The sequence below is a fragment of the Salvia miltiorrhiza genome, chromosome 5 (genome assembly GCF_028751815.1).
Source record: "Salvia miltiorrhiza cultivar Shanhuang (shh) chromosome 5, IMPLAD_Smil_shh, whole genome shotgun sequence".
NCBI classification, from domain to species: Eukaryota; Viridiplantae; Streptophyta; class Magnoliopsida; order Lamiales; family Lamiaceae; genus Salvia; species Salvia miltiorrhiza.
This window is the reverse complement of record NC_080391.1, coordinates 45130893-45144493: the sequence shown is the minus strand read 5'-3', so window position 1 is coordinate 45144493 and position 13601 is coordinate 45130893. Positions and strand designations below refer to the sequence as shown.

The 13601-nt window shown below is 34.6% G+C and overlaps 1 protein-coding gene and 1 long non-coding RNA gene across 3 annotated transcripts; one reads left to right on the top strand and one right to left on the bottom strand.

The window, feature by feature from the left end:
- The first annotated feature begins 1235 nt into the window (after window positions 1-1235).
- On the top strand, window positions 1236-2765 carry LOC131024496 (probable protein phosphatase 2C 8). The gene is made up of 3 exons (XM_057954002.1): window positions 1236-1756; window positions 1853-1892; window positions 2325-2765. The coding sequence occupies exons 1-3, from the start codon at window positions 1271-1273 to the stop codon at window positions 2597-2599; spliced, it is 801 nt and encodes a 266-aa protein (XP_057809985.1). The 5' UTR covers window positions 1236-1270; the 3' UTR covers window positions 2600-2765.
- Window positions 2766-5195: 2430 nt separating this feature from the next.
- Window positions 5196-10284, bottom strand: LOC131024495 (uncharacterized). 2 transcript variants are annotated; one of them, XR_009101876.1, is made up of 3 exons: window positions 10212-10284; window positions 5781-5911; window positions 5196-5696 (listed from the first exon to the last, which is right to left on the bottom strand). It is a non-coding gene; the product is annotated as an uncharacterized LOC131024495 (long non-coding RNA). The 2 variants fall into 2 exon arrangements; XR_009101877.1 differs by lacking the exon at window positions 10212-10284 and having other exon boundaries at window positions 5781-5933.
- Window positions 10285-13601: the final 3317 nt, after the last annotated feature.

Here is a 13601-nt window from a genome sequence, read left to right as displayed (position 1 = left end):
CAGAAAAAAAAAATCAAGTAATTGGTACTTTTTGCACAAATGACAATAGTAATTAGTGCCAAAAGTACGAACAGAAAGTAAAAAAAATAAAAAAAAATCCAAATAAATTGATACTTTTGGCACAAATGACAATATTAGTGCCAAAAGTACCAACATAAATAAAAAATCAAATAATTGGTACTACTTTTAGCACAAATGGTAATATTAGTCAATTAAAAGTATCATTCGATGATTAAACCCTAAATGGAGAATGTAAACCCTAAATGAGAAATCTAAACCCTGAATGGGGAATTTAAATCATAAATGGAGAATGTAAACTCTACGAGGAAGTGTTCAAAATGACCATATGACTGTAGTGTATCAACATAAGTATATAACATTTTTGGCACTAATATGGTCACTAGTACCATTCGTGTAACACAAATATAAAAAAGTAGTTTTGGCAGAACACGTAAAATATAGTCAGATTTTGTGTTTTTCAAATCAATGGCCGAAATTTATGTTTTGCTTGTTCAGAACAACCATATTTTTTTAGATTCAATTTTAATAATAAATTCTAGTTAATAATTATATTACAATAATTATTATTTTTATAATAAATATTAATACTCCCTCCTATCATAAAAATTATAGTGTCATTTGAGGATATATCATATATGTATTTGAATAAATTAACGAAGGGAGTTTTAAAATCAAGATAAGATCTAAAATTTAATAATAGGGTTGGCTGAAGAAAAAATAACCAAAAAACACTGCAATCGACGATAATGCCGACGCCATTGCGGTGACTGAAGGAATTTTAAAAGGAAAAATGTATTGAAGTATTCAGTCCAAACTTTTTTTCTAACATCACATACTTTAGAGTCACAATATCCTATTTTAATCTCTTTATTATATTAAGTTAGACCAATACTTATTTATTTCATAAAAATATGCGACACTTTTAATAATTCGAATTTTGAAAAATATTAACTACTAAAGAAGTAGTCTCATTTTATTGTGAGTGAGCGGTGAATTATGAGTGATTTTTTATGAATTAGTAGGAAAATGAAAATAAAAAATTTACAAAAAAATAAATATTTTTATAAAACGTAAATAGCAACTTGTGCATATTATTTCGCACGATAAAAAAAGATTTGGGCTCGCGATCCAATAGAGCAGCTTGATAAATGATAAATATAATAGTGAGGCATGTGGGCTCCATCCAGTTGAATGCAGTGTGATATATATCGGCCAAGAGATACATGCCTCTCTCGCAAACAAAACAATAATGATTAAATCATTTAAAGCAAGCCATTCACATGCAACAGAAATGCGAAAGGGCTGCCGGAAAAGAGACGGAGAAGGGCCGTCGGAGAGCAGAAGCCGCCCCTTGAAATATGGATACGTCTCCATTCTGGGGCGGCGGAGAGTGATGGAGGATTCGGTGATAGTGATGCCGCCGCGGAGGTTACCCTGCGGCTACTCATTTTTCGCAGCTCACGGCTGCGGCGGACCCAAGCTGGTGGAAACGTGCACCGACAAGCTGCATCAGTGCTTGGAGAAGCGCATGGCGGAGGCAGTGGAGGAGGAGGGGCTCGCTTGGGACAAATTAGTGATGGACTGCTTTACTTCTATGTATGAGGACTGGGGCGGCCTGCTCAAGTTCACGGCGGTGCTGGACCTGCCTGACAAGGACGAGATGTTGCTCGTCAATTGCGGTGGTTCCAGGGCGCTGCTTTGGACTGGTGGAGTGGCTCTGCCTTTGTGGACTCAGGTATATATACATTTTCTGTTTTTCAAATTTCATTTTCTCATTCTATCTCCATATATAGAATAGGGTTAGGCTATAAAATCATTTTTGGTTTGGCAGGCTGATGAAGCGGATGAGAGAGTTGAAGCTCTGATCATGAGTAGGAACGATGATCTCGTCTTCACTTCAACGTCCCAAGGAAGAACAATTTTTCATTTCTTATAATTCAAGATTGAGTAAATATGTATCCATTCTTTAAAAAAAAAAAAAAACATATGTATCCATTCAAGAAGGATGGGCCTCTCAACAAGCTTTAGAAATTTTGGCCCGAATATATTTTATACTATTAACTTGGGTCTATTGACAGCTTTTATAAATAAGATTTGCACTAATGATGAAATAAATTAGGCGATTTGGGATATCTCAAATTTTCAATTTATTTAAATAAAATAAAAGATTAATTTTATTTATTAAAATTAACCTTTGAAAGTACACATCCTTTTGTGTTATAGAATTAAATGGTGGTAATTAGATTTATGCATTGTTGTTTAGTGGTTGAACATCAAGTGAAGGTGTTATGCGCACTTGGCAGGTGATGGTGAATGTGTGAGAGGGTCGGCGCCTGAGGTTCGGGTGATGAGGCGAAACGGCGACAGCTTCCTAATTATAGCGAATGATGGTCTGTGGAATGTGGTTGAGAAACACACAGCTTGTGAGGTAGTGAGGGAGTGTCTTGCTGGCAAAATAAAGAGCTGGCCTTCCGAAGGCGGCGACGGCGTATCGCACGCCGCTGCAATGCTAGCTGAGCTCGCAATTGCTAAGGGCAGCAAAGACAACATCACCATCGTTCTTCTACACCTCAACTAAACACTACTCATGTCGCCAAATCTTATCTTACATTTGTAAGACTGTTTTTGTGTGTGTGTGTGTGTTTGTGTTTGTGTTTGTGTTTGTGTGTGTGGACTTTTCTTTTCATATTGTATACTTGTTTTTATGAAACGATATCACTAAGCCTAACATATATTTTGTGCTACTAGCAGAAAGAACATACGTTGTATGTGTAATTAATGTTATTTTATTTGATAATTTATTATTTTAAAAAATTTATTAATTCACTTACTTTTATTAGATAATTTATTGGATTGATATATTTATTTACAAGCCTTATCAATAACTATAGATACATATCACATAGATTTAGAGTAATATCTAATGAATTAATATATATATATATATAGTGGCGGATCCAGGGGGGCTAGGGGGGGCTTCAGCCCCCTCCCATTTTTTGAGTTTTTTTTTTAATAAATAATATAGATATATATTTTATTTTATATCTATATTTATGTGTATATAAATAAGAAATACAAGGAAAAATATAGTAATACATTGTTTATAGTATTCAATTATCCATATTGATTGCTTAACACATTGAGTTGTTACATTTATATTATTTTTATCATTTTTTCTTTCTTAGTTAATTTTTAATGTTGAATTTGAGTCAATTCTAGAGGTAAAAGTAAAATTACTAATTATTAACTGTGAAAATTAGTTTATTTGTTTAGAAGATGAAACATTTTCTTTAAAAAAAATGCATAAAAGTATGTCTTTATATGCTTTCAATCTACTTGATGTTGAGTTAATTGAATTGCGAACAATTATCTATTATATTAAGTGATTGTTAAAAAAATGCATGGCCATAAAGTGTACGGAATGCTCAAAAAAATTTGCTCCGGGGGCTCCCGCCCCCGAACCCCCATGTAAATATTTTCAGACGCCGTAGTCCAATAGATTCAGCCCCCCCTAAGATTGAAACCTGGATCCGCCCCTGTATATATATATATATATATATATATATATATATATAGAGAGAGAGAGAGAGAATGGATCCATGGAGAATGCATTTATTTTTAAGAATAGAGAATTGATATGATGCGTTAGATTTAGTTGATCTTGCGGTTTAGATTAATCCCGTTTTAAAACTTTATTTAATGTTGTAAGGTTAAGCATGTAATTTCGTTTTTTATTGTAACCGTCATTTAGGTTGGAAATCAGTTTCATATATCTATTTTCGGAAATGACATTTGTCCACCGAGTGTCCAAGACACTCGGTCAAAACCCGATTTTTTTTTTGTTTAAAATAAAAACAGTTTTTTTTTTGTTTAAAATAGGATCACATATCATCCATTGATTTTAAGAGATTTGATGGCTGGATTTCGTCCCATTTTGCAGCCCCATTTTACACGTTTATATTAAATGAGGTTATTCATGTAATTTTAATATTTAGTAAAACCGTTAGACATGATTTGGTTTTTATTTGCATGATCTTTCCATATCAAACCAAATCTCAATTACTCTATCACTTAACCTAATCGGCTATCACTTAATTATTATTTCCAGAAACCGAGCCTCTGTCAATTGAATCATCATAAAACTTCAATTTCCAGAAAACGCAGTCGAGTCTTCAAGAACATTATGGTGTCGTGTGGTATGTATATCATCAATCTATGTCCGATTCACCTTACAATTTCGGTGGCTGATTTTCTTTCATTTTTTCTGTTAGTAGAGTTATTGATTGGATATGATGTTCGCTGCCTAATTTTCTGTCACCATTAACTCTGTTAGTAGATCGTCCAGTTTATATGGGGTGATGTATAATAATCTGAATTATACTCCGATTCATGCATTTGCTTTTATAATTCATACTATTGATTCATGCGAAACAATATCATGTTATTAATTGTCTAGGGTCTATGGATTAAATCTTACTATTTTTTGCTACCACCTTTGCCATCTTTACTGTTTTAACTTAGCTAATTCTTTTAAATGACTAATAATGAAATATGATTCATACAGACATCAGGAATGTTCATACTACTTATTCCACATATAACATGTTTTCCTACAAAACTTCCATAGTTAAAAAAATTTCTTTAGCACAATAATTACTGTTGATTCATGCAGTATAGTCCATGGTTACAAAATACTTACTACTGAAACATACAATTCAAAGTACTCATGTTATTCCAGTGAAACATACAATTCAAAGTGCCCTTATATTCATTGCATTCATTAGTTACTTGTATATTCGTTCCTACGTCAGTTTGTATGTAGAGATTGAGTAGTCTGTACCAGAAAGTGAATGAATTAAATTATATACTACTATGCACTGTTATCTGATTCATGCAATTTGCCTCTTGATTCATACTTGATCATTGATCGAAACAACCACTGTCACTGGCTGTATCAATTGTCCACATCCTACTACTGCAGATAACCATTGCATCTTCCAAAGTTTTATTCTACAAGAATATATAGAATACAAACTTAATCATGGTGAACTTGAACGTGCTCATTCGTATCTACCAATTCATGAGGATTGTAAGAAAGCATACGTAGGTAAAGTGTTCACCAATGAAATACATACTAAACCAACTAATTGAACTGTTCACGCATATTATGAATATTCTTTATTTTAAAACGATCATAATCCAAAAACAAATTTGCATCCATATAAATGCTTAAATAACTGTAAACATTGTCCACTTGTTTTTACCAAGAAACAAAAAACTTATAACTGTCATGCCAATAATGTTGTTTTTATCCAAGCAGTGTCATGTCGATGTTAATGATCGGGTCACCAACAACCTCCTCATAGTAGTCAGTCGCACTAATAGTAACATCATCTTTAACACTATTTTTCTCCCACCCAATAATAGTTGCGCAGTACCTCACCCTCAACAGATTCAATTGCTTCTTCAGTTTCGCAGTTAGCCCACAGCTCCAACTATATGCACCTTCACCCATGAAAGTCTCCATATGCCTCATTAGGTATACTCCTGTGTCATTAATTAATGTTCTTCACATCACCCCATTTTATATGAACTATAGACATCTTTGACCTCTTCACAATAATGCTCTTATGAACTTCATTGATATTGGTCATGTAGTCCACCATCATTTGCTTCTAAGACAATAAAACAATTACTTATTAGAACAAGGTATAACAGAATAAAAACATAAAAAGAAAACTATATACAACAAAACATACCAATTCATCAACTGTTCGGGTGTATTTTTCTTCTTTGATCTGAGCTTCACTCTCGTTTTGACTATCTAAGACATGCACCCTTTCCTTCTTCAGGTCCACGCATAAAGCGTAATACTTCATCACTCTACATACTGGAAAAACAAACTGCACACCAAATTGGAGACAATTTACTTAACATATGACATATTAGTCCTAAGTAATTTAGAGATTGTATTTATCACATTTAAGTACGAACCATATCAATATCATTGATATTTGTATGTTGAAGATTGACTAGTTCAGCTGTTAACATCCTGAAAAAAATATCTCTCCGCCTTTTATAAGGCCAACTGCTTGGTGGTTGAACAATCGATTCCAACTACAAATAAATTATACAAATCCAATCAATTTCGAACTATTTATGCATAAAATTAATACACCGTCTCATCTAATTACTTACACAGATTTGAGTAGATGCAAAGAAACGACTGGGGGATGTGTCGGAACGGAACTGTTCATTCCAATTCAAAAATGAAGTCCATGTATCAATTAACTCAAGATCGACTAGACTATCCCTGCATAAGGAAACAAAGTTGACCCTGCGAAGAACCTTTTTATCTTTCTCAAAAATAACATCATTCCTGCAAAATAAGGAAAACTCATTAGAATAAACTTTATAGGAACAATTTTTTTTTCACAAAAAAATACTGTATTTTATATGCACTATGAAATAATCATTTACGGCTTATGAGCGCGGTTGTACAACGCAAACAGTCCAATTGCCTTCTCCCTCTTAGTCAACCTTTTCGTCGTATTGACTGTCCTCTCCACGAAGGGTGATAAATTGAAAGTAGTTCTCCGAAGTAATTCCTCCCCCCTGCATTTTGGTCCTAACGGTTCTGGTGTCTGCAAAATAATCTATTTTTGCACGAACCAACCAAGTGAGATGCATGAATCATGCTTTAACAAATTTCTAATATGTATACGTAAGAACCTAGAACCACATCCGCATGAATCAATCAATGTTTGGTTACGCGCCAACTGAAATTACACCTAACAGATTAAATTACTACAAATTTCTGCATACTACAAACATCCTCATAGATCGCACAAAATAATATAACACAATTCAGCCAACCATCAAAAACTTGTCAAACTACAATACATACATTTTGTTCCAGAGGCTTCAACACATATCGGTCGACATTTTCATTCCTGACGCACGCACCCGAAACCTGATTCAATTAGTTTATATTACAACCAAATCGAAATATCTTACAAATGCCCACTACGCAACCGCTTTACAAGTGTCGTAGGGTTTTTATAAACCATGTTCGCTTGGCCATCCTTTATTGTAATCTTTGCAATATTGGTCCTCGCACGACGTGAAGGTTGCACATTCTGTTGCCCAGCTTCATCATCCACACGATCAATCTGTCCAAGTAATAAAAATGTTGATTCAAGTAACTTATAATTGCCAGTGCATCAAATTAAGCCATTATAGTATAAATAAAGCAATCTTACACACAAAGGTGTACGCACCATTTTTTCAGGCACATTCACAGGTGCGGCTGCGGCACGTGCAGCCTCGTTGATTGCAACCTGGTCATAAAACGTTAACAGCTTATTCATACTAATAAATGGTAAAAATGGTCTTGCCAACATTTTAAGCAACCTACATTGACATCTGGATTATTCAAACTTGTATTAGCTGACTGATGCTGAATTGGAAATTCCTTTCTAACCAACAGCGTCTCACGATCACCTTCCCCTCCAATGTCCTGTACAATATGAACATTAAAATAAAATAGTTTCACAAAAAAAATAGTAACACAACTAAATCGTTCTGTTATTAATCCTAAATTTTTTAACACTTTTACAAATTTAATTATACATTATCAAATAAAATATAAACCTTTGATAGCTCTCGATCTCTGTCCACCAAACCAGGTGCCAGCCCATATGAGTTCTCAATGCCCGTTGGGTCTCCTGCACTAAGGTTGCAAGTCGAGAGATCGTCAATAAGACCTATATGCGTGCAGGACTTAGACATTGCTGCATCACATGATTTGAAAAGAGCATCATCGTAACGTAGCCCATCATCAAACACTGCACCAGTCGACGGACCTTCACCGCAAATGGCATTATCAAGCCTATCAACAGGCATCTTCGTTAACATATATGGAGTCTTAACCATAAGTTTCTTTGCTTCTTCAAACTTTTGCTTGAACGCATATGATGCAAGGTCTGCATCATCAGCTATGTTCAGAATTGCCATAATCTTATCTCTTGCCTTCTCGAACTGAACCATCTCTCTTGTCAGCCTATCCAAAATAGTTTCATCTGTAACTACCCCAATTATATCATCTGCCACTTGTTCGTTAACACCAACCTGGTTCACTTGGAAATGATCAGGAGGTGCTGGCCCATATATCGTAATGGGATCAAGAATTATCCCATCACCAAACCCACCGCCATTTACTTCAGCAAGCTCCCTATCCTTCAACTTCTTGGCGTTCCATGCTTTAAACAAAGGAAAGTCTCTTTTCACATCCGAATTAACCCAGTTCAGCCTGTCAACGTAAAATACCTACAGCAAGCAAAAACATAAATGTCATAACATTAAAATGATAAGCATCTGATTCAGGTAATCCCGAATTATGAAAGTATTAAAGGCATCAATTATTTTGTTTACATACCGTCATGAACATTGTCGGACCAGTGTAAAACTGCTTTGTGTTCTTCTGCCATGGCTCCTTGCTCATAATCAGAGATCTTATCACATACTCGCACCAATTCCAATCTTGAACACTATCCAGATCCTCCAAACATCTAATAACTCTAGGCACTACGGAGCCGTTCGTAAAGCTCTGAATCAAGCAATGACCAACCATAATCATGAATTGAATTTTGAACCATCTACCTCCATCCTGGCAAGCCAGCATATCATCCCTGACCTGGTTGATCTTTATCTTTCTAGGATTTCTTCCAGGAAACCGCACTTTTCAGTCATCAAACAAAGGTGTTCTATCATCATTATCGACTAGAACAATATTCCTATATCCTCTTGGAAACCCCAATACTCGATACACATCCTCCTCGGTAACAGGAATCGTCTTACCAGATGGAAGAACAATCTCTGACGTATGAGCATTGTAGCTATCCATCAACTAGTAATTTAACTTCCCAGGTAGTTCAGTAATACGAAGATCCAGTAAATAATCAAAACCCAAATCAGCCACTGCCTGCTTTTGTTGCTCGTTCATCTGTTGCACAGATTTCACAAACACAGCAGGAGTTGTTCTCGTGAACAATGTCGGATAATCCTCATACGCTCTAACAGACCATTCTTTTTAGTTCACCATCCCCTCCTTCCGTTTCTCATGCCTAGTCTTTTTACGACTACAACAGGAGAGTCATCCTCCCCGTTCGAATCATCCGATGTCTCTTGCTCAGAATTGTCCGCAACATCCACTCTCTTCCTCTTACTCAATACCCATAATTCATAAGTTACGCCAATTAGAAAATCCACCAATTCTATTATAAAGTAAACTTTGCAAAAAAAAATATCTGTCTACATACCGTCTAACAAGCTCTCCATCATAGCACGCTTCATATCATTCATGAATTCATCATTCATATGCTTTGTTCGTGCTACAACAAGACGGACAATTATTTTTCGTGCTAATCTTAAATAAATTAAAATTAAACACCGCATACTAAAGCATGATTCAAACCTTCTTTCCTTCTATTTTCATCTGCATCATCATTTTTATCGCCAATTACTACTCATTTCCCTTTCTTTTGTGCAATGTAAGCTGCCATAAAAATGACATTTCATAACGTTAGAGATTTATATAAGGTTAGAGAATTATATGCTTGTAATAACTGTTTGTTCTTACATCATAGGAAATATTCTCGCTAATTATAATTTATTTCATATTGATTCATTTATATGCTGCATACACCACATATTCAAATTCCAGATAAGGTGGTTCATTTTTATGCACGTAAATCATTCCACACACATATATGAGACATGCAGATTCGTAGAACAATTCATGCATCATGTCATAACAACTAAAGAACGATGGATGAATCAACTGCATTCGAAATTCAGATTAACAAATTGCAATATAATGAATGAATCACAGAGCACTAATGTTTGAATCACATACTATCATACATGATTCATCCCTTGTATTATATATTTCACCCGACTACATAACTGATTAATCCAAACATAATATGTGATTCATGCTATATAAATTGATACTTATTGCTTACTTCGTATGACTACTATTGCCCTGTCCCATACCATCGATTCATGCACAATACATTATTTTTTCACGCACATTACTAAATTCCAATAAACATGTCAGCCATTGACTACATACAGCACAGCACGCACATTACTATATTCAAAATATTGCCACACAACAATCACATAACCTTGGAAAACATCATCTTCATCTTCGTCTCTAGCAATCCTTTTCCCTTTGTCCTTCGAGCTATCTTGTCCTATACATATTGCGATTCAACAAAGAGTTAAAAACCATCGACATATTACTGTTTTTTAAATCAAGCAAAAAGAAAACAAAAAAAACGATTCATACATAAATAGTAGTGCTAGGGTTCACCAACAACAATGGTGGGGGACCACCATTTTTGGAATACATAACATCCAATTGCATATAGTGACAATGATAGATAACATATCATTTTTTGTATTTAACTCAATAAATACCACAACCTTTTCGGCAAAAAATTTTCACTAATGAACCCTCGAAGTCGCCATCGACGAATCAAACAAAACAACCCATCGATTGAACATTCAAACCATCGACGAATCAAACATTCAAGCCGATTTCGATTTTGATTCAAGCGAAAAAAAAAACACAATTTTTTAAAAATAAAAAAAGGCAAAGCATCGTCGTCTACATACCAGTTCGCTTTGCTTTCGTAATCACCATTATAGATAAATTATACTCTAGCCCGACTTAATTTAGTATTCTAGTGCTTATGAATCGTCGCCTGGAATCAGCGCCGGAAGTGATGAAGTGTGGAGAAAAAACCCTAAGAATCCTAATTCATACGCGGAAGCTTATTTGTTTGGAATATCTACTCAAATTAGATCATATCTATCATTAATTACCAGAGATACGTTTCAACCAAAACAATCATTTCACTTTGCAGCCAAATTCAATTTCCAAATAAATTGGGCTCTATTTTCGGAGGAATGCAGTTGCGAAGATGAGCAGACGTATGTTTTTTTACAAACATACCCTTGGCGAATGTTTACAGTATGATTCACCCATTAAATTAATTTGCACCAATCCATAAGTAAAACTTAAATCTTGACCGTACAGATTAAAAGATCTATGGTTAATATGTATTCCTATTATAAACACTTAAAGGTGTTTTCACCCTAGCCTAACCCTATATATATATGGGTTAAGTATCAAATTGCCCCCTATCGATGGCATCCTTATGGCTTTTAGCCCCCTAAAGTCAGGGGGGGAGCTGCCCACTACCTTAATGTAACTTTTTGGCACCAATTTCCTCCCCAGCCTTTCGACGGGGGCAACTCTCCCCCCTGACTTTAGGGGGCTAAACGCGACAGGGACCCCTATCGATAGGGGGGATATTGGTGCCAAAAAGCCACATTGAGGTAGTGGGCAGCTCTCCCCCCTTACTTTAGGGTGCTAAAAGTCATAGGGACGCCATCGATAGGGGGCAATTTGGTACTTAACCCTATATATATTGGGTTAGGTTCAATGAAAAAGACCTAAATGTAAGAAAAAAGAGAGAAGTAATCTCATCCGTTGATCTTATCTAATCTAACGGACATTTATTCACGCCATGTTCAACGGATTTTTTCATTGAACATTCGTGAACATATACAATCTTTTTGGGGGTTGGGTTTTGACCCCCCATATGTTCAACGAAAAAATTCGTTGAACATGGCGTGAATTAATCATGTCTGTTAGATTAGATAAGATCAACGGATGAGATTACTTCTTACTTCTCTCTTCTTTTTTACGTTTAGGTCTTCTTCATTGAACCTTCGCCTATATATATATATATATATATATAGAGAGAGAGAGAGAGAGAGTGGATTCATAAAGAATACATCTTTTTTAGAGAATGGAGAATTAATATCCACCCTTAGATATGGATGATCCGACGGTCTTGGTAATTCAATTTAATGAAGTCGATTATTATATAAAAGGGTATCTTAATTACGGGTGTCAAAACGGATTGCGGGTATCGGGTATACCCGACCCGATCCCGATACCCACTATTTACGGGGTGCGGGTCGGGATCGGGTGGATTTCCAAAAAATGTGGATATCGGGTATATCCGAATACCCGCCTGATATTTAATTAATATATACTTTTTTATATTTTATATAATTTAATAATATCTTAATATCTAAAATTCAAAATCCTAAATCCTACCCATTGTTTCTCTCTTCTGCCATGCTCCAGTCTCGACAGAAGGAAGCTGTGCCTTAGGCCTATCCCGCCGCTGAGCTACGCCGATACCCATGTATTAATTAATATTAATTTGATTCAGATTCAATAAATCAAAGAATGATTTGCTAAACTACATGTAAAAAAGAAAAGAATATTAATTAATCAACCCATTTATGCTGCTTCTGCTAACTAAGGAAGTTTTTCCCAACAAACCCAAATCCCACTGAAATGTGTTAGCTAGGCGATAGAATGCCAGAATTAATTGAAAGAAAAAAATGAAAGAAATAAAAAATTGAAAAGTTCATTGAAATGCGGGTATGCGGGTACCCTAATACCCGCATCGGATATTAGGGTACCCGACATTGCCGTCGGGTCGGGTATCGAGTAGCTGAATTGCACAAAAATCGGGGTCGGATACCTACAAATTTCGAGTAGGGTACCCGACCCGCCCCGTTTAGACACCCCTATTCTTAGTAATTGGTTTTTTAATTGTAACCGCCCAATACGCAATCATAGTTGACCGAATCTTGATATTTTAGGTAGTTAAATTTCATATATTTTTTTTAGTTTTTTACTTATTTTTTAGCTGCTTTTAATACCTAGGTTTACATTAAGCATAATTTATTTTCAATTTGTTTTAATCAAGTTTTTCAGTTCAATACGTTATTTATATATTTTTACATTACATTTTGAAGAATTATCTTTTTGCATCCTCCATTTGTTCATGTGGTAAAAATATGTAATTGAATATTCAAAATATTAGTAGGTTTTTTCATATTATTATATTATTCAGTATAACTTATTGATTTATTCTTATAAATCTGACCTTGTTCGATAAGTTTTCTTACTTATTCAGTAAACTCATACACCATATTCATAAAAAAATATTCGAATAATTTATTTAAATGTTCGTAATTTCGTTATGCTTATTCAAAAAAATTATGTTAAATATTTTTACAATTCTCAATCAAATATCAATATTCAGACTTCTTTACTCGAATGTTCATAATTTTATGACCGTTCATTCGAAAAGCTTCATGCTAATCCATTTTTATAAATCACTGAACAAAATATTTTATGTCAGCAAAAAAAACCTTACCAAGTTTCAGCCGTCTTGAATGGAATAGTGAATGGCGGTGAAATAGGGATAGAGTAGTTACCATTTCAACGAAACTTAGATATTTATCCCTATTTGAATTAAAAAATCGTTTTTAATGAATATGCAATGTTTTAAATAATTCAAACACGCTAATTGATGGGAATGAGATTCAGTGTACCACACTTTATGTCCCAATTTGTGTCACACTTTCAATTTTATTTAATTTCTTATATATATTTTCTTCAATTTCAACTTTATATGCTT